At 48.3% G+C, this 26,655-nt stretch overlaps 1 protein-coding gene across 1 annotated transcript in view; it reads right to left on the minus strand.

The window, feature by feature from the left end:
- The window catches only part of ATP9B (ATPase phospholipid transporting 9B (putative)), a 250,034-nt gene that overhangs the window by 52,759 nt on the left and 170,620 nt on the right, over positions 1–26,655 (minus strand). The window contains exon 13 of the mRNA XM_040632421.1: positions 20,114–20,256. Within this exon, the coding sequence (XP_040488355.1) occupies positions 20,114–20,256 (143 nt within the window). The remainder of the gene's footprint in view (positions 1–20,113; positions 20,257–26,655) is intronic.

Below are 26,655 nucleotides of genomic sequence, written 5' to 3' on the forward strand. Positions count from 1 at the left end.
GCCATAACGTGAAGGGCTCTAGCGACCTGAAGACAGTGTGGACTCTGCCTTTCAGTTTAGATGCGCTGTTTGGTACAAATATAACTTCTGCCTGTTCTGCGACAGGCATGAAACTGGAAAACAGAGTCACTTTCTTTGTAATTATACTCTAGAACACTGCCTGAGAGAGACATCAACTAGTCCCAAATTAGCGTGCCTACCAGTTGTTTAAAAACCCAATTTTGAAAAATTAAGTATTTTTCATTAAACAGAAACCGATGCATTTAACCCTTAGCACCCATCTGCATCACGTGGAGCGGCAGAAAGGTCAGTGAGCAGGAAGGCACTTCCTCTTTAGCTGGGCTCCTGACTGGGGAGCTGCCTGGAGGTGCTCACGTCCCCCCAGATGGCCAAGGCTCACTCCTGGGGACAGCCCGTCCACGTGGGCCAGGCACTCATGTGTTCTTGAGCACCAGGAAGTGATACACGCCTGGCACGTAAGGAAGGCAGTTGAGAGAGGAGCACGCACAGGTCAATTTTAGATGTCTTGGGTCTGCCAAATACAGCGAAGTAACATCACGAAAGGCAGTGAGAGATTAACATTACTTCAAAAATGGTGAATTTTCCTTAAAAGGGACACGTAAGTTCACAATGTTACACATCTTCATGACTCTGAAACCCCAAACACTGTGTATGTGTATCACTTAATATAAAAATACACATACAATACACACATATCATTTTTGCTTACCGGGCTTTCTAGAAGCGAAGCAGCCCGGGGAAGTGTGAACACCCGTGAGTATGTACGTCAGGTGTGGTAATGAAACGTGCTACCGTGCAGTCTCCCCGGGGTCCTTCTGCACTTACTCCACAGCTCACAGGAGGACCACCCCCTGACTGATGTAATTACAGATGCGGATATGAACAATCATATCCCCAATCAGTTAGAAGCTGGGCTTTCCACACGGCTACAAGACACCCATAGAATATTAACTAATTTTTGTTTCCTTTGGCACACGTGACATGGAAGACATAATACAAAGTGTTTTCACATCTGTCCATGACTCCATACACGTCAGTGTTCAAAACAAAATAGTGCACCTGACTCAGAGCTTCCGCTAGGACATGAAGGCTCCCTTAACATACAGGAAAGTCTTTATTTCGTAACACTGTTTCAGAGACTGTTTTGATTAACCTTCTTACAAGAATGGGCATAATACGTACATTAGGGTCTCATAAATTTCAAAGAGCAGCTCTTCTCAGGGATGCTTATCAGTTTTATAAATTTTGTTTTTTGCAAAATTTTATTTAGCCCTTTTAATACCTTGATTAAATGGCACCTAAGTTTCCTGAAATCAAAATTATGTGAGAAGTACATTTTAGAAGGGTTTTCTGGTTATGTCATCCTCATTAAATAAAGGAGAATTAATTAAAATAGGTTATATTAAAGAATGTAATTAAAAACAATTCAACCTCCAAAGTTCTAGAAATTATTTACATCAAAGATTTGAGATGAAAACAATAGTTCTCTTATCTATCATCAAAAGCTAATAAAACTGTACAATTCCTATTAGAGTAAGCACCAAGCTCACCTTTGTTACGTGTGCCCAAATGAGCAGTTCCTTCAAAAATTATTTAATGTATTATTTTAATAAAAAATACTTTACTTACCAGATTGACATAATTAAAGAACTTCCCGTAGACACTTTTTCCTCTGACACACACTGAAAGTGAGGCTTCTAATTTACGGTGGGCCATGGTAATGAGACAGTTTATAAATACGACTACAATAAATAATCCTTCTTTCAACCTTTTTATTATTTTATACGTATGGCAAAAATAAAAATACTACACCTGCACAGGTCCTACAAGAATAAACTACGATTTCTTTAGGTTTGTAACACACTGAATGCAAGTAACTAAAGACCCCAAGTAAAGGGGCCCCATCCTCTGCTCTGCTCACTAGCTCACACCCGCGAGACCCGCGGGGACAGCACTGGGGGTGCACCCAGTTCACTCAGTACGAAGACCCACCATTTCACAGTGTTGTTGCTGTAACTGGATGGATCACTTCCGTATTTCTTTTTTTTGAAAACTGAAGTGTAACTGACATACATTACCTGTTTCAAGTGTACATGGTAGTGATTTGCTGTTTTTATACGTTACAAAACGCTCCCCGTGGTAAGTGCAGTCGCCATCTGTCACCGCACAGCGTTACTACAGTCTTACCAGCCACACTCCCCATGCTGTACTTTTCATCCCCGTGACTCATTTATTTTATACCTGGAGGTTTGCAGCTCTTCAGCCCCTTCCTGTCTCACCCTTCCCGCCCCTCCCCTCTGGCAACCACCCATCTGTTCTGAGTCTCTGCATCCGTCTCTCTTGTGTCTGGTTATTTCGATCCCACAATTTCAACCTTCTCTGACTCACCACACTGAGCATCACACCCTCCAGGTCCCTCCTTGTCAAAACGGCAAGATTTCATTTTTATGGCTGAGTAACGTGTGTGTCTATCACCTCTTCTGTACCCATTCACCTATGGTTGGGCGCTTGGGCTGTCTCCAGATCTTGGCTACTGTAAATAATGCTGCTGTAAACATAGCGGTGGTGTGTATCCTTGTGAATTAGCCTTTTCTTTGTATAAACACCCAGAAGTGCAACTGCTGGATCACACGGTGATTCCACTTTTAACTCTTCGAGGAACCGCCATGCTGTCGTCCACAGTGGCTGCACCAGTGTGCACCCCCACGAACAGTGCACAAGGGATCCCCTTTTCCACATCCTCGCCAACAGCTGTTGCCCGTGTTGATTTTAGCCATTGTGACCAGCTCTGATTTGCATTTCTCTCATGATTAGTGCTGTTGAGCATCTTTTCAGGTGTCTATTGGTGATCTACAGGTCTTCTCTGGAACAACTTTCAGACCCTCTGCCTATTTTTAAATTGGGGCATTTTAATTTTTTGATACTAAGTTATTTAAGTTCGTCATATGTTTCTGGATATTAACGCCTTATGGGATAGATGATTTGAAAATACCTTCTGCCATTCAACAGGTTGCTTTTCCATTTGGTTGATGGGCTTCCTTTGCTGTGCAGAGGCTTTTTAGTTTGATGAAATCCCATTTGATGGAAGCCCATTTGTTTATTTTAGCTTCTGCTGCCCTTCCCTGGGGAGACCGATCCAAATAAATGTTGCTAAGGCCAATGTGTTCTCCTCTACAACTTCTACGATTTCTGGTCTTTAGTTGTGTGTTCATCTTGTGTGGTGTAAGACAAAGGTCCAGTTTCACTCTTTTGCATGCAGCTGTCCAGTTCTCCCAGCACCATGTACCGAAGAGACTGTCTACTCTCACCCCCTTTGTCCTACATTAGCTGCTCATCTACCCGTGGGGTTTTTCTGGGCTCTTGATTCTGTTCCACTGGTCTGTGTGTGTGTTGTGCTGAGGCCACCTGTTAGGATTCTCTGGACTTGCAGACGTTCTAGGGTCTAAGGTGTCACCGTTCCTTCCCGGACCTCACAGCACGCAGCTCCACCCACTCTTCCTCCAGGATGGCTGTTGTCCACAGCCTGGGGCTCCCCTCCCCCCACCTGGCCTGCGTGCCCCCCGACCAGCAGCACCCACCCCTTCAGGAGGGCCACAGGCAAAGGCAGGTGACAGGAGCTGCCCCACACGCCACCTCCCATCATCCTCCCTGCCCTTTCTTCACTTCCCATTTCCTGCCACTCCTCAGACCTCCTCAAGCCAGCTGCACAGGTGTGGCGCAAGGGCTCTCCCGCTGCTACATGGACTCGGGGGCCCTCACCGCTCATCCTGACTTGCAAGCCTCTGGAGTGGCTTCTGACCTTCGGACTGGTGCCACCTCCCTAGAATAAGGACCCTTCGTTCTCCTCCCTCCCTCAAACGCCCCCAGTAACTCCCGCCATCTACATGAAATGCCAACTCCATAGGACGGAAAGGGTATCTCTTCACCATCCTTGCCAAACGCGCTCCTCCGACATCAGCTTGCGTGGTTCCTGTGGCGCGTGGCTTCAGACACACTGTCAACTCTCATATTCCTATTGCTTTCCAATAAACTTGGAATTCGTTCATGCATTTGGCAAAAAACTTCAAAGGCATCACCACGTGTTGGGTTTTTGAGGCCAATGGGCCTGGGTGCGAGCCCTAGCCGTCACCCGCGCTCCGAGGAGCCTCACACCTCAGTGTGTCTGCAAATAAGAACATGACCGTGTAGCTTGTACAGATGCAGCAAAGAATAAATGAGATCATGTACCAAGTGCCTGAGACACAAAGAGGAACAAGAGTCCCTTTCCTCAGGAACCTTGTGTGCAGAGGAAGAGACAAGAGCACGAAACAAGTCTGCTCCCGAAGGGCACTGAGTGCAGTGGGAACCACGTGCAGAGTCTGTGGCTGCGCTGCTGGGAGAGGCGGGGCGGCTGGCAATGGGGAGGATGCTGGGGAGGGCTGCGGAACGGACATGTCCTTCACCAAGGGCGCCCTGTGCTGTGCTTCCTGGGCCTGACTTCGTCCTGGGGACTCCCGCATGGGTGACAGTGATTGGTCAGCGCACTGTGATGACGGCAGAGGCTGAAGTCCAGGAAGGTCTACGGGAGGGGTGATGCGGCAGCAGGGCCGGACACAGAGAGGAGGACACTGATCTGGAAGCTCAGGCAGCCAGCCGTCCCGGGAACTGGGGGAGAAGAAAGTAGGTGGAGCGAGGCTGTGAGTCTGCTCAGGAAGCTGCGGATCTGAGGGGCCGGGGGCAGGCTGGGGTCGGGGCTCCGCAAGGCTGGCTGGCGGGGAGGAGGCCCAGCACGGCGGGGCACTGTCCTCTGGCGAAGGTGACCCCGTCCTGAGTTCTCCCCGACTGGGCTGCTGGGCCTGCCTTACTGTTCCTTTTATCCCTTGAAGCACACACAGAGCACGGGGCTCAGCCAGGAACCAGAGACGCTCTGCACGTGGACCCTCGTCTCCACCCGCTGCGGAGAGCAGTGCGAACACTGGTCCCTGCTTTGTATATAAGTGTGCGCGGTACGAGAAGTGAAACGAACTGCTTGTGGTCAGGCTGTCCATGAATTAGAGAGACCAGAATGCAGATCCTTTGATTATAAGTTCTGTATGTCTTCCATGTGCCCACCTGCCTCCGTCCGACACTTGCTAACTGACTCATCACCAGATTACGTGCTGTGCTGACATTTGCTGAGGAAGATGAAAGCTTCCTTCGAAGACCAGATTCTGTTTAAGGTTACAACGCAAATTAGGAAAAAGAGCAGATCAAATGATACTTTAGGAAAAAGGATCAGCCATTTCTAGAAAGAGATTAATCATTTCTAGAAAGATCTCTTGCGCCATGTTTGATACATTTCAATGGGTTTTTAAACTGTCCAGAAAAAAAATCATATTTAATGTATTCACGCTAAAATAAATGTGGACACCATGGCTTCCACTCTGGGTAAGTCACACAGCTCCGATGGTGGGGATGAATGGAGCGGCCGAACACCTGGTCTAGGAAGCCACAGGTGTCCGGGACACCTACTGCTGCAGACGCAAGGCCAAAGCTGCTGCTTCTGTCACACGCCTCTGTGGCCTGGGGCAAGGGTGGCCTTCTGAGCTCCAGCAGACCGGCCTTCCCAGGACCCACGGTCTCTGTCACACGGGGTGGATGACGGCAGGACTGCAGGCCTTCCAGTGAGAGCATTCCACAGACTGACGCCGAGCTCTAAACACCAGCACCCATACAACAACCTGTGAGCCAGCTCCCCAAACATGCCCTCCCTTGGTCCTCGCAGGAGCACGCACGACGGGCCACGCGCCTGTAGCCGAGCAATATGCTTCACCGCTGCTGGAATCGGGCAGGCACCCGACATGCTGCAGGATTACAGGCTTAGAGCTCTCTCTAGTTTAAAAAGTAACAACTATCAGGAACATCAATGAAATGAAAGGAAAAAATAAGGTAAATATGCTTTTCATAAGAAACACTCTAGTTAAAAGAAAAAAATGCTACCTCGAAAGGAAAAGTGTTATTCTTCCTTCCGGGCAGCACACCCACCACAGACCTTTCTCGTATCTGCCAGCCGGTTGTTGGCTCTTGTTTTGACCTACCCTGCAGTAATTCCAGATTCCCAGACAGCAGCACAGATACAGAGAGGGGCTCCTCGCACCCTCCACCCGGCACCCCCTCGGCGTCCTTGTGCTGAGTGGCGCGGTACCAGACCAGCGCCCGGCACTGTGCAGTGTGCTGGCTCCACGTCATCATCACGTGTGTATCTGCGTGGCCAGCACGGCCATCAAGATGCAGAGGTGTCCCACCTGCACCGACATTGCCCTCACCTGCGTCCACGGCCATATCCACCCCTCCCCCACCCCTAACCTGGCACGACCCATCAGTTCTTCACCTGTGCGATTCTGTCCGTGACAATGGCCGTCCAGGCTGCCCGCCCAGCAGACATGAAAGTCCTGGCCCTTGGCCTTCTCGGACTCTGTGCTGGCCAGGGAGCTGGGTTATCTCTGGATAGCCAGGAGAGGGCGGGAAGTCTAGGGTCCCTACTTGGTCCTCGGGGGCAGAGCACGAACTGACAGGGAACACTGTGCAAGCTGCCGTTGCACAACACGTTGACTGGACACACTTATGTGTGGCCATGTGACGGCCACCGTAGCGCTGACTCCTCCGTCCGTCAGACCATCATGGGGCCACACCTGCTGTGGTGCGAAGCGCACGTCTGTCAAACGGCCGGAATGGAAGCCTAAGTGTTCCCGTCTTGCCAGGCTGCTCCTTCAGACAGAAAGAGCAGCTCTTCTCGGCCTGTCCGTGCCCACTGGCATTTCTGCACCACTGGCTTCTCTAGCCCCAGGTCTGGGGCACAAGGCAGAACAGCAGGGAACTGACGGTGGGTCCTCCCGACGGGGCAAGCCTGCCTTCCTCCCTCCCTGCTCACGGTCTCCTGCGCGTGCTGCACGTAGCACAGCAGGTGCGTGGTGTGCTCAGCAGGACGGGCAGGGAGAAGAACATCCACTCCACCGTTCTGGAATTAGAGGCCCTTGTTTACTTTAAAAGTTGTAAATACTCATTTTACACTTTAACACCCTAGGGTCACCTAGTTTCCCACTGGTAGAGACAGACAGGTACCCATTTATAAACTTCTTTTTCACATGACTACACACACGGGTATTCCGTGTTATTTTTAGTGGGTTCACCATAAACCCAGTATGATACACCATGTTCTGTTGGGTCATCCTCCCAAACACGGATACTCGGATGGTTTAAAGATTTTTGCTATCACAAAAAAATGCAACTACAAAAACATTATTTACGTAGGGAAGATCCTTAAAGATGACACTTCAGAGAGCACATGTGAATTTGCGTACAGGGCCACGGGTTAAACTGGTCACGATGCCCTCTCCCAACAGGGTGCTCAGCAAGGTCATCAGCCGGCATCAGCTCATCATCACAGAGCTGTTCGGAGGCACTCGCCCTAAACTACGTTCTTAAGATTTGACAGCTATACATTCACTTACCTAGTAATACATTACTTTTATACTGGTCTCCTTATTTCAAAACCTATTAAATTCTACTAATCCATATATACCTTGCAAATGCTCACATACTTAAGAAGTCTTGAGATTATATACTATTATAATAAAACATTTTTGTTTTAAATGGATAATTTTTCTTTGACGATTACATTTATTTTACATCAAGGCAGCAGTGTGGGTAGGACTGGACACTTGTCAGCCATCCAAGGTGCCCGTGAGGTTAGGTCTCCTGCTCCACGGTCTGATCAATAGGATGGGGACACTGAATTCAGGCTGGGGGGTGGCTCCGTGTCTAACTGTGTGCATCCCGGCAGACCCTGAGCACTGCTGCCCACTCACCACCTGGGAGAGTTTAAATTCTGATGCCCAAGTTGCAGCCCCTTATCACCTGGACCAGAGTACCCGGGGAGAAAGTTGGTCTCTACGCAAGACAATGCTGGTTTCACACAACGTACGGATTGCGGGAAAGGGAAGGATCAGCCTCAGAGAATTAATGGGAATGTACACCCCACACTCCTTGTGCTTTGGCGTTAAGACACTACGCCTCCAGCAATCCACCCCCTTCACTTTGATTCTTTCCCTTCACCATCGAATATGCTGTCAACTTGATCAGGGCCAAGATGCTGCACAGACAGAGCTCAGTGATGGCTGCTTGACCTCGCTCCCTTCCGAACACATTGCCATGATCACCTCAACTCTATCCTGTTGATGAGAACTACACTTATTTCACGCTTGGTATCAGCGTATCCTTTTCCCACTTGCCACTCATCATGGAAAAAGGAATTGCAATACATGATCGCTGCTGTTATCAAGAAGGCGACACAGCACTGCTGTCCAACAAGCAAGTCCACATGACCCAACGTGACAGACAGCCATCCCAAGGCATAGCCGGCTGGCCTGGCAGAGGCTGTGGACACGTCGAACTCACAAAACCCAGACGGCACGTGAACGGGGGCGAACACACGTTTACCATGAATACCACACAGTCTGCACGACGTCCGGAATATAAAAAGTGCATAAGTAAACTATGGTAACAGCACTGTGGGGGATGTGCTCGTCACGCAGGGGAGACGCTGCCACGCGGCACACGGCACGCACGGCCGCTGGCGTCTGCAAGCTCGCACGCCTCACAGTGGGCACTCCTCTGCTCTTCAGGCACGTGCTGACTCTGACGGGTCATCAATCTCTGCTTACCAACTGCAAAACCGTGAAGTAATTCTAAGGTTCCTGGACTTAAATACAGTATTAAGCATAATTACTGAATGACAGTTTAGTTTTATCAAGGCAAAATATGCCCAAGCACCTGATTTAGCTACATTTTGTCCTTCATTAAGCTAACCGTAATATCACATATTTTAAAGTGCCAAATGTTGGCGAGGATACAGAGAAAGGGGAGCCCTCTTACACTGTTGGTGGGAATGTAAGCTGCTACAGCCACTCTGGAAAACAGTATGGAGGTTCCTCAAGAAGTGGAAAAGTAGAGCAACCCTATGACCCAGTAATTGCACTACTGGGCATTTATCCCAAAGATACAGATGTACTGAAAGGAAGGGGCCCATGCAGCCCAGTGTTCATAGCAGCGATGTCCACAATAACCAAACTGTGGAAGGAGCTGAGATGTCCATCGATGGATGAATGGATTAAGAAGATGTGGTTCATACACGCAAGGAATATTACTCAGCCATCAGAGAGGATGAACATGATACCATTTACATTGTCGTGGATGGAACCAGAGGTTATTATGCTGAGTGAAATCAGTCAGTCAGAGAAAGACAGTTGTTGTTATGATTCCACTCATATGTGGAATTTAAGAAACAAAACAGAGGATCACAGGGGAAGGGAAGGAAAAATAAGATGAAATCAGAGGGAGACAAACCGTAAGAGACTCTTAATCATAGGAAACAAACTGAGGGTTGCTGGAGGGGAGGTGGGTGGGTGATGGGATAACTGGGTGATGGGCATTAAGAAGGGCACGTGACAGAATGAGCACTGGGTATTATGTAAGACTGATGGATCACAGACCTCTATCTCTGAAACTAATAATACATTATATGATCATTGATTTTAAATATAAATAAATAAATAGGGCGCCTGGGTGACTCAGTCGGTTAAGTGTCTGCCTTCAGTTCAAGTCATGATCCCAGGGTCCTGGGATCGAGTCCTGCATCGGGCTCCCTGCTCAGTGGGAAGCCTGCTTCTCCTTCTGCCTCTGCTCTCCCCCTGCTTGTGCTCTCTCTCTGTGTCAAATAAATAAAATCTTTAGAATGAATGAATAAATAAACAGGAAGGGGAGGTTTGGCAGAAATGTGTAGGATACTGCCACCAAAGGACAGAAATTGAAACATTTACGTTACTGTTTCTCAACGAGATGAAAATATTTTCTAGTTAGAGCCCAAGGCTGGAAAGCACTGCACAAAAATGCAGAAGACGCTTTGTTACTTAATATCCTCCTGCCCTGAAAACTAGATTTGAGAAATCGTTATTTAAATTTCCTGACTTTGCGAACTACAGTTACCTGTGGTGCTTAACACAGATTTAGGAATATGCAAATACTTTTAAAAGCCGACGACAATGTGTTTAGAGAAAAACCATGCACTCCCATGCGTTGATTTCTGGAGCCATGCATGGAGTTATTAACAGCTGCCGGTCAACGCCACGAGATGGCCTCCAAGCACTTGCGGGAAGCTCTGTTGTGGCACGAAATGCACCTGACACACGGGGGACGTGGCTTACGTGGTTCCTCAGACACGCATCACATCTTGCCTTCAGGTGTGACACCCTTTTCGTCTCTTCCTCAGTGGGACAGAGAGCAGCAAGAACATGGTGAGTCTGTGGACAGGAAGGTCCGTAGACGTCAATGTGGACACAGCTTTCCTGGAGGAAGTGAAGAGGAGGTGGTCCTGCCGCGGCAATGATGAGCCAGGTCACGAGGACAATCAGGCGCCGATACATGTTCGCCACTCCAGTGCAGGAGCTGATCTCAAGAAAGCAACGCTGACTTTGGATGTCTTACTGTCAGATGCACTACTGTGTGCAAATGCACCCAGGACACCCTCGGTGTGTGCGTCTGAGCATTGCTCTCACTGTGCTGTGTGTACGTGCATGTGCACACGCGTGTACACAGGCATACCAACAGCGGGAGTAAAGCGCGGCATGCAAGACATTTCATCTACAAACGTGAGAGACAAAAAGTGCCAGGAACTGAGTTTCAGGAACGTGTTTCCTCTCCAACCCTTCTGTACTGTTTAAGGGAAATGTCCAACACACCCCACAGTGGACAGAACGGCATCACGTAAAACAGCGTACAGATGCCTCACCTCAGCGAGGACCACCCCAGGGCGATGCTCCCCTCCCCCAATTTCCCCTGGAACCGGCCTGGGACCTGCCACTTCCTGCGTGTCAGTGCTATTAATGAAAGAAGGGACACCTACAATCAACGTGGCCCCCATGTTATCACAACAAACAGCAGCATCGCCTCAGCATCAAACAACAAGGCCGGGCTTGACTCCCGTTGTGTTCCCACACCATCTGCTGGAGTGTGGGTCCAGGTGAAGCCTCCTGAGGCCAACTCCAGAGCCTTCTCTGCTCTCGTGTTCTTCCTCGTAAATCAACTTGCTAAACAAACTGACTGACAGTGTGTTCCCTGCGGTCTGGACGTGGCTGTTTGTGTACCTCTGGGCTCTGCAGACACTCCGTGTGTGGGCAGAGCCCCTCTGTCAGAGATACGTCTGCCCGCCTCTTCCTGGGCTGGCGACCAGGTCCTGTGCCCATAAACCCACCACGGCTTGAGTCACATGGTAGATAGTTTACTCTAGAGCATCTTGCTCCCGAGATTATCGAAGACGAACATTCTGGAATTCCCAAATGCAATACTCCATGTGGACAGCAAGTATTTTCCAGAACCAAAGGCACACCATGACCACTGCTCCATTCAGAGACTATTTCTAGACAGCAAACCTGGGGGTGTAGCATGGCTGCTATTTTAATACACTGCTTTAGCTCGTTGTCCTCAATTAGCCTGGTGATGGCATTTTAAGTTCTGAGATGAAAACTCCAACGGTGCCGTTACATTTGTTTCTTGCTGCTGTTTGAAGAAATCTCTAGAGTAATGCACAAGGATCCCTTGACATCATGGGAGACCACGGAGTTACCACAGACACATACAAACAGATGCTAAAATAGTAAATATACGGTTGCATTTAAAAATTTAGTTTAAAATATTAAAAGATAACTTAAATCCAGATTTAAACTGTTTCTTTCTTCTTTTGGGTTACGTTTACATTTATATTTTATTTTTTCGGGTTATGTTTATAAAGCTTGATACTGAGGTAGATACCTAAAAGTTCTTTATTCTGGTACTTAATGGAGCCAAAGAGAATTAAACAGAAAACAAATTTAGAGTAGCTTCTGAAAACTCGGCAGTTTAAAGAAATGATCGTTTTAGGTCTTACATTTAGGTCTGTGATCCATTTTGAGCTAGTTTTTGTGCATGGTGTGAGGCAGCGGTCCCCCTTCATTCTGCACGTGGACATCCTGCTCTCCCTGCCTGTCTGTTGAAGAGGCTGGCCTCCCCCAGTGAGTATGGTGGCACCCTGGTTGGAAACCAGTTGACTGTGTAAGGCTTCAGCTCCTCCCAGCACACCGTCGTGGCACCCCTGTTGGAAATCGTCTGAGTGTGCAGATACGGACTGATGTGCGGACTCTGGATAGCCACCCCCTCGATCTCGAGGTCTGTCTTCGTGCCAGCACTGTCCTAATCTGGATTCCTGCAGCCTGGCAGCAGGTTCTGGGATGAGGAACTGTGGAGTCCTCCCCTTTGCTCTTTTCCCAAGGTTGTTTACACCACTCTGGGGCCCCCTGCACCTCCATGGGAATTTTAGGATTTGCTTGTCAATTTCTGCAACGAAGGCACCTGGGATGTTGAGCAGGACTGCGTACAATCTGTAAACCAATTTGGGGAATTCTCTGGCCATGCTAACATTATAAAGTACTGATTTTATTTTTTGATGCCATTGTAAATGGAACTGTGTTCTTAATTCTATTTTTGGATAGTTTGTTGCAAGTGTATAGAAATACAATTCATTTTTGTATATTCATCTTGTATTCAACAGATTTTCAGGGGATCCCTTAGATTTTTCTGTATAAAGACCATGGCACACACTAGTTTCGCTCCCCTTTATAGTGCGGATGCCTTTTTCTTCTTCTTGCCCACCCGCCTTGGCTAGAACCTTGCTCACAGCAGCACTGTTCCTAACGGAATAAGCAGAAACCACACTAATGTCCTTCAACTGAGAAATAGATAAATAAAATGTGGTCTGTGCACACAACGGAGTATCCCCCGTGGCAGAAAGCAGTGAAGTACTGGGACACGGGACGATGCGGGTGAACCTGGGAAGCGTTACGCTGAGCGAACAGAGCCAACACAGAAAGCCGCACGGTGTGTGCTTTCACTCACAGGGGGGGAAGTCCGGCACAGGCAGACCTACTGAGGCACAAGGTCAAGCAAGGGTCACCGAGGGCTTAGAGAGGGCAGGGGAAGCAAGGGGACAGATGCTGTGCACCAGGCTTTGTGAGGGAGCTCCAACCATACTGACGGCACGACGGCAGTCATGCCCAACGATGGAGCAACCTGCCCTGGTGGCCTGCCGTCCACGTCCAACGCTGCATCTTGTACCGTCATCCTAGTTGCTAATAAATCACGTTTTACGGAGATTATAACAGACATATTCAAACAAATGACTACTGTTTCATCCAACAATGAAATTTTTGTCTGTTATTTGCCATTTGAACAAATGCATTTGCATCTCGCTGGGTTAGACACTGGGGTATCTATCTATGCAGACACCTCTCTATGTAGGGGCGCATATCATCTCTTAAAAAACTAAGATAAAGCCTGGAAGTATCTTTTTAAATTTCAATGATGTTTTTATTTCATAGCAGACCCTATAAAACGCTGAGCAGGAAAGTCAGGGCTAGTGTGCGACTTTCTACGCCCTCTTGTATGGCAGGGACGTCTGAGCTAAACCAGTTACTAAAAGAGTCAGTAATGCAAAATTATTTTTCAAATCTTATCTTAAACAATTTTCATGATTTCAACCAGTTGATAGGTTGTACAATTTTTGTCATCTTAATACAACAACTGTTAGTATGTCCCAACTCCGAAGCTTCGTGAAGGGGATGGGCTGACTCGGGCGGGCAGACGCCACCAGAAGGCTTCCCAGCGATGTGGCCGTTACGAGCGCCAGGAACAGAACATGTCTTTGGACAAAAGGTGTGTTTGTGATTCCTGAGGAATGACAATGCGCAGCTCCTTGATGAAGCAGAGTGCTCTGGGCACAACGAGCAAAGCAGGCAAAGAGGAGCTCAATTTCTCGGGAGAAAATCCTGCAGGCGTCCCTCCCAGGGTGCCGACAGAGGAGACCCACTAGCAGGCAGAGGAGATGGCGCTGGGCAAGCAGCTGCAAAGCTTTGTGATCAGCTACTCCCGGCGGGCAGCGCGCCTCACGGCAGCACGTGCTGTAGGGGAGCCAGGGCACGGCTGCCGCACAGAAACAAAGGCAAGTGCGCCCGAAGCATACAGGGACAGGTCCCCACCCAGACCCACCGATTTCCTGTGCAGGTTCCAGGTAGGGACCGTCCATTAGTAATGATCACGCGGCATCGATGGTGACGTGCACACAAAGCTACTCAGACTTCGCAATGAAGGAATGAGGAATGGAAACACAACTTCTAACACACTGCAGAGTGTGGGAACGTTCTTTAAAATATTTCACAGTATTTAATTTGTAGTCACGTATTACATTTGCTTCTCAGAAGACTGCGGTTCCCAGTACGATACGCATCTGCGTCCAGTGTCTCAGCTGGTGTGAACAGCCCAGCACACATGCGAGTGCGCGCACCGGTCAATCCCTGTGCCAGCCAGACCCTGCAAGTCTGCTGGCGCCAGAGGCCCCGGCCGTCGTCCTCAGGCAGCAGAGGCTGCACCCGGCCCCTGGCTCACAGGATGTACCACCCATCTCCACACGTCCCTGACCAGCCGTGCACGCCATGCTCCGCTGCCTCTGCCGCTGCAGAACAGCATTTCCCAACGCAGGGGAGCGGCCTTGGGAGCTGATGCGACAGGGTGCAGACCTCACGGCAAAGCCAGGTGACGGGCGCTGAGAGTCGCAGCGCGTGTCCTAAACAACCTGTTGTTCCAGGGCGTGGTCTGGGAACGCTTTGTTCTACAGGAACATAAAAGTTCCCGACAGAAGAGTTCACGGCTTGCTGTAACGGGCTGCAGCCTGAGCTCAGTTTTAAAATTTATGAGTTCTCCGCAGCACTGCTCTCTAAGCAATGGCATTGTCAAGAGCAGCCGGTGCGGAGAGGAGAGCGCCCAGGCAGACGCGGTACAAATGACCTGTCCTGGCGGGCCAGCGCCACTGGCTCATTCGTCACGGCACGTCTGCGATTTCTGGTCAGTGCCAATACGCTCTGTATCCTGGCAGCTAACAGATGTCTGCTCTTGTCGAATGAATTACTTCATGGTTCACGCACTGCTGGCCACACATGTGTCACTATAGCAACATCATTAATTTCAGATCTTACCGGAAACGTGTACCCCAATCAAACCTAATTACACCACACTGCTTTCTTGTCCACAAGAAGGAAACTATAATGCAATCACGGGATACTTCATTTTCTGTTCTGCTGGGGCAAACGAGAGGCAGTGTGATGGACGCTTCTTGTCAGAAAGTGTATTGATGAGGCACAAGCCCGATCACAATCACGCCAAGGACCGCCTTTCCGTTATGTCAGCAGCAAAAGGCTCCTCGCACAACAGCTCATTCTTAATCGTTTCAGCAGATGATGTCTGCAAACGGTTTCACACCCCAAATTCTTTACCCCTCTACCAAACCGCCAGCCCGTCAGACCCTCTGCGATGGCAGAGGCCACCACAGTGACCGCTAAACCCTGACCAACTGTAGATGTACATCGTGAGGAGACATCAGAGGACTTGAATTATTCACGACAAAAGGAATAAAACATAGAGCAGTTGCTTCAGTTCCTGGAATACACTGCTTCCCAGTAAACACCAGAAACACAGCTGCACAGGACCCTCCAGGCAGAGGGCAGGTGAGCGTGAGCACGCGTCCGCCACCGCCATGCTGGCCACGCAACCTTCCTGGCGGACAACACATGGCTCTGCTCAGAAGGTTGGGGGTTTGCCCAAGGTCACACACTGCTAAGAGGTGGGGGCCCAACCCCTGATGTGCTGGTGGCCTCCATCTGACTACACGAGAAGCCGGTTTTTACAGAGTCAGGGCGAGGACAGCGTGAAGTCCTACTACGTGCTTGCAGTGATGTGATGATTACACAACTCATGCTCGATGTCCTTCACCTATGATTTGCTCAGGGTGGCCTCTACAAGCGGCCACAGCAACACTCCCTCCTGAGCTCTCCTCAAGAGGCTGACACACCCTCAGGCAGGAGGACTCCGTGAAGGGGAAGGCTGCAGCAGCGCGGGCGGCGGGTAGACGCCCACCCGCAGACACTGTGCCCGCGGTCCCACAACTCCAGGGCAAAGACAGGCACAGGGCTGTCATGTGGCGTACCAGACGTGCTCCACAAGTCTCCCCTTGTGATTACTGAGAAGGGTTCCGAAAAAGTTCTAGACCAAAAATTTTTTAAAATACCAAAAGTGTTAAAAACTCCATGCAGCTCCAACATTAGGAACTGAAGAAAGGAGGTCCCTCTAATGACCTCTGGCACAAAAAGGTCTTTTGAAAAATGCACAAGATTTTCTCTTACTCACATATTTTATATAATTTTTTGCAGTTCTTTTTAAATCTCAGAAACCCAGATTATTTATTTATGCTTTGTAAAAGTAGCAGAGTGAGACATGGGGAAAATGTGGTTTTACTTTATGACTCTGGACAAAACCACTCATCCTTATCCTGGATGGAACTCAGAATTCAGAGGAAAACGGAGGAGCTATGGAATGATGATCCCATCACCGTTTAAAACGCAAAATAAAAAGTTAGCATTTTAGGGAGAAATAGTCACAAAATCCTTCCTCCCTTGCTGATATTGCACATCCGGAGACACAGGGAGAGGAGAGGGAACCAGTTACTCCTCAGGCGTACCGCGTGGTCTCTGACTTATGCTTCCTGTTTGTAAACTGAGGTGAAAGAACAGGTGTCATACTTAGGCGTATTACATGCAGATTTAAGTGGCCATGAAAGGACGTCTGGTGCAGACAGGACGCCCCACACTGCACCTGCTCCCCGGAGAAGCATGCCACGCACCCCGAACACGGGGCACGAGGCAAGGACAGGCCTCCGAAAGAGGAAGGCCCCAGGCCTTTCCTGGTTCAATGTTGAACTGTGACATCCATCACTGCTAGTTAGCATTCAACTGTAAAAACTGTAAAACAGCATTCCACAATTTATGCATCGTACTGATAATCACTTTTTTTGTGTTACGTTCAGTTTGGTTTTGTTTCCAGGTCGATGCCGTGAACATTCCCGTGTTCGTCTCCTGCTCAGATGCGCACGTGTCTCCGTGAGGAACAGGAGCCGGAGGGACACGTGGTGCCGAGGCTCGTCTGTCAGCACAGAGCAGTGGCCACCAGGTAACACTGCACCAACCGTGCAGACGAGGTCCTGGGGCAGCGTGCGCCTCAGACAGGCTGGACGTGCCCACGCGGGAACAACGGTGTCGGTGCTGCACTGAGATGCCCTACTCACAAAGAACGTGGACCCATTCTCTCACTCAGCTCCTCCTCGGGTCTTCAAACTTGAACACTTACAGCCATACTTTACACATGTTCTGCTTGGATTTATTTCTAGTTACTTTATACACTTTGCTACTATTCTAATTGGCCTTTTCGGAATTAAATGCCCCCATTGTTGCTGGTATATGGAAACGAAGTTTAATTTTGACACTGAATCTACAGGTGTCACCAAGCTCTCCTGTAATTCAGCACCCTTTCCTCCGGGCTCCTTTGGACTCCTCTGTAAACACTCACAGACCTGGGCACTCTGGGCACAGCGGGCTTGCTCCTGCTGGGACTCCAAGTGCAGGCTGCTGTTCTTGGTTTCTGACTGGATTTACGCACAAGGTCCAGGCTGCTGAGTGCAGTGCTGAGTGCAGGTGGGTTTCTCCTGCTGCTGGCGCGCAGCCTGACAGCCTCCCACGCACCGCCCCCCGACCTGTGTGCTATAAACTCACTGCTTCTCCAGGACTCTCTGCTGTGGAGCCACCTTAGGAACCATTCTGAGTTTGGGTTTGCTTCGCTCCAGCTTCTCCATCAGAATAATTCCACCTGTCTCCCAGAGATAACTCAGCCTCTGTGAAGGCACTTCTGCTTATTTTCCACACTGTTACAGATGTAGTCTCTGAAATCTTCTCCTATCGGCCCAGTGAGGTGGGAAGGGAGAAATCTGAAGACATTTTCTCAGTCTACTTTCTTGAGTCTGAGGCCTCGTTATTTCGGAGTTCTTCGGACTTATGAGCATCACCTGACGGGGCAGTCCCCGACGTGCCACAATGACAAACCCTGACCACAACCAAGTGGTGCTGGGGCACCTGGCTAGCTCAGCCAGTGGAACATGTGATGCCTGATCTCGGGGCTGTGGGTTCAAGCCCCATGCTGGGGATAGAGATTATTTAAATAAAAATTTAAAACCCCACTTTAAATTAAAAAACAAAACAAAACAAAACCAAATGCCATCAGCAACTGGATTTTGACTTAACTGCAATAAACCTATCACTTCCTTGTGAAGGCAGGCTCTACGGAATCCCGTATCGTCGCGCCTCAGTCTGCCCCTCTGTTGGTTTACGTCTTCCTTCACGTCTCTCTGTAAGGTCTGATCACCCTCAAGCATGTCCTTCAACCCCTCACGTCTAGCCCACGTGTTTCACACACACTCGTGCTACCGTGAGTGGGGTCATTACTCTTCGGTCTGCTCGACACGCAGGGAGCTATTTTGTTATTTTGACCTGTGACCTGCCACTTCACTGGTTCTTACTCTTAGCAGTTATTCCCTTGGTTCATTATTTCATCTACAAATATTTGTTCCTTCTTTCGGGCATACAGCTTATTTCTAGTCTTACTGCGATGGCCAGAATGAAACATGTGAAGTAACAGTGTTGTAGGTTTCTTTTTTTCCTGACTACGGTGAAATGTTTTCTAGTGTTTTATTAAAAATAAAACAAAAATTGAATTTTGAGACATATTTTATCATGTTATACAAGTATTCTCTTAGTTCTAGTTCACCAAGAAGTACTAGGAAATATTTTCTAAGACTTATTTTAGAAAGAGAGCACATGTGAGTGAGGGGAGAGGCAGAGGGAGAGAGAATCTCAAGCCGACTCGTTGCTGAGCACACAGCCTGACGTGGGGCTCGATCTAATGACCCTGAGATCATGACCTGAGCTGAAATCAAGAGCTGACGCTCAACGGACTGAGACGCCTAGCACCCCAAGAATTACCAGGAATTTAAATCATTAATGAAGAAATTGGGGAGGGATTTAACCTGTTGCTAGGACTTTCATTGGATTCAGTTTATCTTTTATTTAGTATTTTCTGGATTGACAAGGATTGTTTGATGAAACAGTGAAAAATGAAATAAGGACAAATAAAATTTGGGGCATGGACCTGAGGGTGGGATAGTTGCTATTAGGCTCTTTAGGAGAACGTTACTCTTAAAATACCAAACCCACACATGTCGTTACATTTTCCCAACAGCTCCTGTACTAAACAGGCAAGCAGTATTTCCTCTCAAAAAGCCACAGCTAATAAAACAAAGAGGTATGGCAGCGGAAAATTAAAAACATATAAACATGTCATTTAAATCTCTAAGAATTTAACATTTCGCAATTCTAATGATACTGTGTTTATTCGAAGGTGAAGGTTAGTTGTGCACCAATGTTCAGCAGAGTCTAGAAAATCCTAAATTTGAATGAATTCGATACTCCGCTACACACGTGAGCACGCACACACACACGCGCACCTGGGTCACCCTGCACTGGATGCTGGTGCGCACACATATGCACACACACTGGCGAGCACACACATGCGCACCAGGGTCACCTGCACTGGCTGCCAGCAAGCGGACACGTGTACGCACACGCACACACACACACACACACAGGTGTGAGAGCACACGGGCACGCATGCACACACACACCAGGGTCACCTGCACTGGTTACCGGCGAGCAGACACATGCACGCACACGCATACACACACACGTGCGAGAGCACACGGGCACGCATGCACACACACACCAGGGTCACCTGCACTGGTTACCGGCGAGTGCACACATGCACGCACACACACACACGTGTGAGAGCACACGGGCACGCATGCACACACACACCAGGGTCACCTGCACTGATTATGGCGAGTGCACACATGCACGCACACGCACACACGTGCGAGAGCACACGGGCATGCACGCACACCAGGGTCACCTGCACTGGTTGCCGGTGAGCGGACACGTGCACACACACGCACACACAGGTGCGAGAGCACACAGGCACGCATGCACAAGTGCACCAGGGTCACCTGCACTGGATGCTGGCGAGCGCACCCAAAGGCAACATGAACCAGGAGCAGTACCTGTTTTGTCTGTCAGCAAGTACACCAGGCGCCCCAGCTCCTCTGGGATGGTGCTGGTCCGCACAACCGTGCCAGGAATGCTCTCGTCCTTCATGATCATCCATCCGTACGCGGCTTTGCCCATGTCCAAGTTCACACGCAAACTGCCAAATAAAACCCATCACAGTCGTTAGCAGGGTCCAAACCCACGCAGTATGTTCACACTTGTGTTTTCCATACAGACATATAATCTTTAACCTCACGTGAACTAAGCAGGTAATACTGGATTTCACTTTAAAATAAATGAAATTTATTGACACTTAAGCCAACAAACCTTTTTACACACCGTATCGTATTTGTAGGCGATGTCAACGGGCTCCCCGTCCTGGTCCTCCAGCGAGTATGCGGAGGCAGACGCAGGAGGAGAAGGCGGATGTGCTAAGAGCCCCCGCTCGGACAAAAAGGAGAGATGGTGCGTGTGTAAGGGAATCAGGCAGCATCCCACTCGGAACAGGTATTGGAAATGCATCATCTTCATCGCTCATTTTACAAGAACAAACAGGATGCTTTCCTGTAACGATGCCTGCCGGGACCGAACACATCCTGGAAGGAGGGATGGGACGGCCAGGGCGGGGACCTGCCCGAGGCCCAAGATGGTGGTGTAGCTGAGCAGGAGCACACGGGGGGAGAGTGGCAGGAGGTGCGATCAGAGGTGGCCGCGGCCACACCGTGCTGCAGAGTGTCAGTTTCACAGTCAGAGGGATGGACACCACTTTACAAAGGGCTCCTCTGCAACCCCAGCGGCACTCAACTTCCCGCTGGGCTCACTGACGCACTCACTCGGCTCCCGCCTGCGTCCACACGAGTTCCAGCTTTGCCCTTGCTCACATTCAGACATGAGATCATTCAGACATGCTTTCAATTCTAGAAAAAAAAAATCTGTGCCTAATTTGATTCTGTCAAGAAAACAGCAGACGTGATATGTGACGTACCTACACAATAGGGGAAGCTGCTGATAGTCAATCATTCTGACCAAAACAGCAATTCACACGGATCTGCCCACTAAGAAACACACCCTTGAGAAGCAGTGTGGAGGAAGGACTCAGAGTCAGTGAGAGAGTCTAGTCTGTAGGTAAGTTCAAGACAAAAACATCGTAATGAACTATTTGTCCATAAAGCTCATAAAATCCTAAGAACTCTGCTGGTCAGAAAGAAAAGTGTGAATTGACAAGAACACAGACCTCTTACACCAGTACGTCACTATGTCTCGGCTGCGTATAGTCCCGCTACAGCCGCGAGGCCAAGCAATAAGGGAGGACAGACACTGCAGGGCAGCACCAGGGGCAGAACACGGCAGCTGCTTGGCCTCATGGGAGGCCTGGTCCCAGGACAGCTGGGGCACCGTCGACGGGAGGGTGGGCTGCGTGTGAAGCCCACAGCTACCATGGGCACAGGGCACCCGACTTCTGTGTGTTCCACTCTGGGGCGCAGACAACACTGTTTCTGTGGCTCTGTGGTGAGGTGCCCAGAGTGGCCGGCAGGCGGAAGGGGCTCGAGGAGTGGCTAAGGCACAAGAGCCTAAGGAGACTGAAGATGGGTCTGGAGGAAGGAAAAGCAGCATCTCGCACAGGCTTATCTGTGATGTGGGCACTGGCGGTCAGATAGACCCCTGAACCAGGGCAAGACAGGGGGAGGCTCCGTGGGCGGAGCGGGGCACCCAGGGCGGGCTGGCCTCCCAGTGGGGTTGGTGCGGCTGGCTCTGCAGGCCCGGAGGCCACACTGAGGAAGAACATGACTTTCGTCTGTGTACTCTGGTCAAATTACTTTGGAAAATGTCAGCCTGCCTCAACTACCACAAGGCACAAGGATCTCTATCTTCAAGAGGCAGGAAGTTTTCAAGAGTTCACAGGGTGTACTGGGCTTGGGGCGGAGTGGAAGCCCAAGGAGCACCTTCTGGGTTCTTCCACGGTGCTCTCTTCAAATCGTGAACGGTTACGGCTCGAGACAACCACTGCTGCTGTCACGAGCTGTAAATGTTTGTTATTTCATGAGATACTGTGACACAAACACACACCAGTGGGGTGTCTACGGCACACACCCTCAAGACTGGTGAACAAGACAATGTGGATAATCTTCAAGGAAACATAAAGCACGAGGCAAGTTCGGTTTACAAGTGAAAACTATCAAGGGAAATGTACCTTCAACTACGACTGTAATACCACACAGGAAGCAGAAGCTTAAGTTTATAAGCATTGTACATTTTGGTCAAATGTTCGTATAATTTGCTTTTTAATGTTAAAAATCTCTAGAAGCTCAAACTTCAAAGTTAACAGAGTAATTATAATTATCATCACTATACTTATTTTTTGGTAATGTTCTAATTTATAGAATTTTAAAATTTACACCTCTCCTCACCTAGTAAAGTACTTTACAGTAACGTGACTTACGAACAAAAAAACATGAAGCCTACCATTTTGAGAATTACAGAAATAGGTTTTAAGGTAATGGATACCAGTTATTTTAAGCTCATTTTATTGCTAACTGGTCAAGTGTGATTTTGTTATCAGGAGATCTATTCCAAATTAAGTGGAAAAGCCGTCCGCCATTTTAGACAGTCAAGTGAACAAGAAGGCAATCGTGACCCTTACCATCACACAAGGAAACCGAAACGGCCCCCCTGACTCTGAAGAGTGTCAGGAGTGTCGAGAAGGGGAGCGGCAGCTGAGCATAAGGCTGACCGGCGAGCAGGCGCCTCGTGGGGGCTCTTCCCTGACCAAACCATCCTGCCTGGCCTCACCCTGCCGGGCAATGCCGGAGGAGGGAACCTGAGCCCTGCACAGACGTCTTCCCTACGTGCCGCGATGGCACAGGACCCCAGTCAGGCCGTGTGCTGCCTGTGATACAATGGCGTGGTGGCGCTCGGGCCCCCAAGGTGAGCCAGGCCCCGAGCCTGCAACACTCCTCAGGGAACACGGCTGCACTCCTCCCTGACTGAGGCTGATGTTTAGAACCTAATCTGAGCAAAACAAAAGTCATTTTAAAGAAAAGTTCTATCAAAAGGAATCAAAACTTTTCCCTGTAAATGGTCATCTATGGGAACTTCTAACTTTGAAGTTGTTTTAGCAAAACCAGGGGGGGTTCCCGGTGCTTCCCCAGGCCACGAAACACTCTCTCCAAGCAGAGCTGATGCGACAACACAATTACGTCAAACGCAGGCTTCATTCGGGCTCTGTCAGTTTTTACACACACTCTTCTGCTTTATGTGTCCCAAGGACAGATTCGTGTCGCACCCCATGCACCATCGGGATCAGACAGTTCCAAGAAGCTTGCAGACTCCTCAGGTTAACCCCCAACGATGCCACCTGCCCCCCACCCGAACCCTGGCAACCGCTGAACTGTCCAACATAATTTTCTAATGGGACATTCAAGAACATCCTATAAATGCCCAAGTTGTTTTATGTATCAATACTTTGTTCCTTTTTATTAATAGATAGTATTCATTGTATAGACAGACTATAGTTTATCCAGGTCACATTTTTTTTTAATGTCACCTTGCATTCCCCAAATTTGCTATGATATAGTTGTACTTTATTGTTAAAAGAAAGTCCACTGCATTCTCAAGAATAAAGCTGACCACATCCGAAGCCTGAAAATTGTACCTACCCTCGGAAAGTACTGCCAACAAAGTTAATCAGGAAGTTTCACTCAAATTTGCCTAACTTTCTTTACATAAAACTGCAAGAAAGTTCTGTCATCTTGGGTAATGGCAGACTATCCTGTTTGAATCAATGTTCCCACTGAAAACAGTAAGAAATACTATATAAAATATTTTTTAAATTTCTTAAAAGAAATAAAGAACTAACTAGAGAGTGAGGAATTTCTGGGTTGAAGCCTCATCAGTTTTCACGAGGGTTAAGTGATCACGTGCCAGTCCTCAAGAGTCTGAATTTTCTCTTCAAAAGGCCACCTGTGCAGGAGCAAAAATAAAGACCAGGACCATCAAAAGGTGGAGGTCTAACAGGAGGCCCTTCTTTCCACAAGAAGCAGGGCCATGAGGGGCTACGCCGTCACACTAAGGGGAAAGCTGGAAAGTGAGGCACCTGCACGTGGATGGACACGTGGAGATGGGGCCAGGCTCACGTGATTCAGTGACTATGAATCTCCAATTTGGAGGAAGATGTTCCAAGACAGGTGGTACCTCCAAGTACACCACAGAAACAAGCGTACAGTATACAAAAAACCTAACCTTCATCTTTGATCTCACATTACTCCTATAATTAGCTTTTCACAAATACAGTTACCAAAGAAACCCCTACAAATAAACGAAACACAAAACACACAGCACTCAGTGAAACAGTGTACTACGGGCGAGAGCCAGAGGGAAAAACAAGAGAAAAGGGCCGGCAGAAGCAGCAGATCCCACACGTGACTGACACAGACAAGACTGTGAAACTAGGAAACATATGGAGAACTAGAAAGATCTTTGCAAGGAATAGGCAAACATAAAAATGAATAAATCAATGTAATAAAGACATCAAACAGAATTTCCTGAACTAAAAAGGGTTAATAACTGACATTAAGAACTCAACTGGTTTGACAGTGGTCTAGATGCAGCTGAAGATGAAATCAGTGACTTGGAAGTCGGGTTGCTGGGAACGATACAAAATGGAGAATGGGGACAGAAGGCGGAAAATAGGGAAGAACAGGAGAAACAAAGAGTGGGTTAGGACACTGAGCAAATCTCACATTCATGAGCCAAAAGAGAGGGTACAGAACAGTATATAAGGAGACAGCAACTCAGTTTTCTGGGATCACAAAGGACCGATCCACAGACTTTGAGAAATGCACTGAATTTAAGCATTCTACGAAAAGCAGCTTCCGCCCCCACACACTGTGTCCAAGCGCAGGGCAACAACCCAAAGCAGCTCTAAAAGCTGCTGTAGGGTGGAGGGCACCAAGGAGCAGAGGCCCATAGGTGGCCGCCAGCTGCGGCCAGAAGGCAGCGTGGGACACGCAGGTGGAACAGTGTCATGAAGGACAGCCAAAGAGAAATGTAGAGCCTTCCCAACAAACCCACAGTAAACAAAATAATCAGTTTCTGACAGAAGGAAAATCATTCTACGTGAAAGGCCTGAAGTATAAGAAAAAATAAAGAAACATGTGGATACACCAAAATGCATCAAGAATGTACAAAACAGCAGTATCTTTGGGACTTAAGAATGATTTGAATTAAAATACATGACAGAAATGGCACAAGGTCGAAGGGATGTGGGGAGGTAAACATTACTGAGATAATGCGTAAAAGAAGTGACTACCCGTGGATTTGACAGATTGAGAATAATGACCTCAGTTCACGGGCTGACTACTAGAAGAACAAACATGGCTTAAAACCTTCCAAACTAGTAGAGAAGAAAGGAGAATCATAAAAAATTATAAGTAAAATGGTAAGACAGGAGGAAAATACAGAACTGTAGGTCATACTAAAAAACAAAATAAGATGACAGGTTTAACCAAAAATACAACAGAATCACAGTAACTGTGTAGGCAGTTTGTCAAAGTAGGTAAAAATTAAACTTAAGACACACACACACACACACACACACACACACACAGAAGGGAAAGTGCAAAATGGAGCAAGACAAGACAAGCACATCACACCCAGTAGGCACGGCTATATGAGCTTAACACAGAGTTGAATTTAATACAAAAAAGCTTTCACAGAGGTGCGCCTGGGTGGCTCAGTGGGTTAAGGATTCGACACTTTCAGCTCAGGTCATGGTCTTGGGGTTTTAGGGTCAAGCCCCACATCAGGCTCATGCTCAGTGTGGAGTCTGAGGATTCTCTCCCTCTCTCTCCCTCTGCCAGTCCCCCTTCTCTCTCTCTCTAATAACTCACTCTTGAAGAAAAAAGCTTTATCAGAGATAGTCACTTTATAATGAAAAAATGCTTAATTCAGCACAAATATGTAACAGCTTAAATTTGTATACACCTGATACCAAAGCCACAAATTATATAATGCCAGCAATAGAATTCCCGGGAAAACAGATTCCTAATACCAATGCGTGGTTTCCACACGATGCTTAGCAAGTGTGAGAGAAGGCAGAGGAAAGCCAGCAGGGGTACGGAGAAACTGAAAAACAAGATTAACAATCTCGGCCTAAGAGACGTGCAGGGCACACCACAGCAAGCAATCCCGCACCCAGGTTTAAGTAAACTAAACACCCAGTCCTACAACGCGTCTCAGCAAAGTTTGTGCATCTGAAATGACTAAGATATATTCTCTGACAACAACATAAAACACTAAATATGAACACAGATAATAATTAGAAAATGCAAATATGCTTGTAATAACCATGGGTCAAAGAAGAAATCACAGTGGGAATTAAGAGAGATTCTGTACCTGACAGTAACAAAAATCCAGAAACGTCTGCGATGTAGCCAAAGCAGTACTTCTGTGCGAATTTACAGCCTCAGTGACATATACTCAGAATGGAAAACAAGGCTGAAAACTAGTAACTGAAGCATCTATCTCAAGAAGATTAACACGAACCAAAGAAAGTATG

Source organism: Ursus maritimus, unplaced genomic scaffold, assembly GCF_017311325.1.
Source record: "Ursus maritimus isolate PB19 unplaced genomic scaffold, ASM1731132v1 scaffold_18, whole genome shotgun sequence".
Taxonomy (NCBI): Eukaryota; Metazoa; Chordata; class Mammalia; order Carnivora; family Ursidae; genus Ursus; species Ursus maritimus.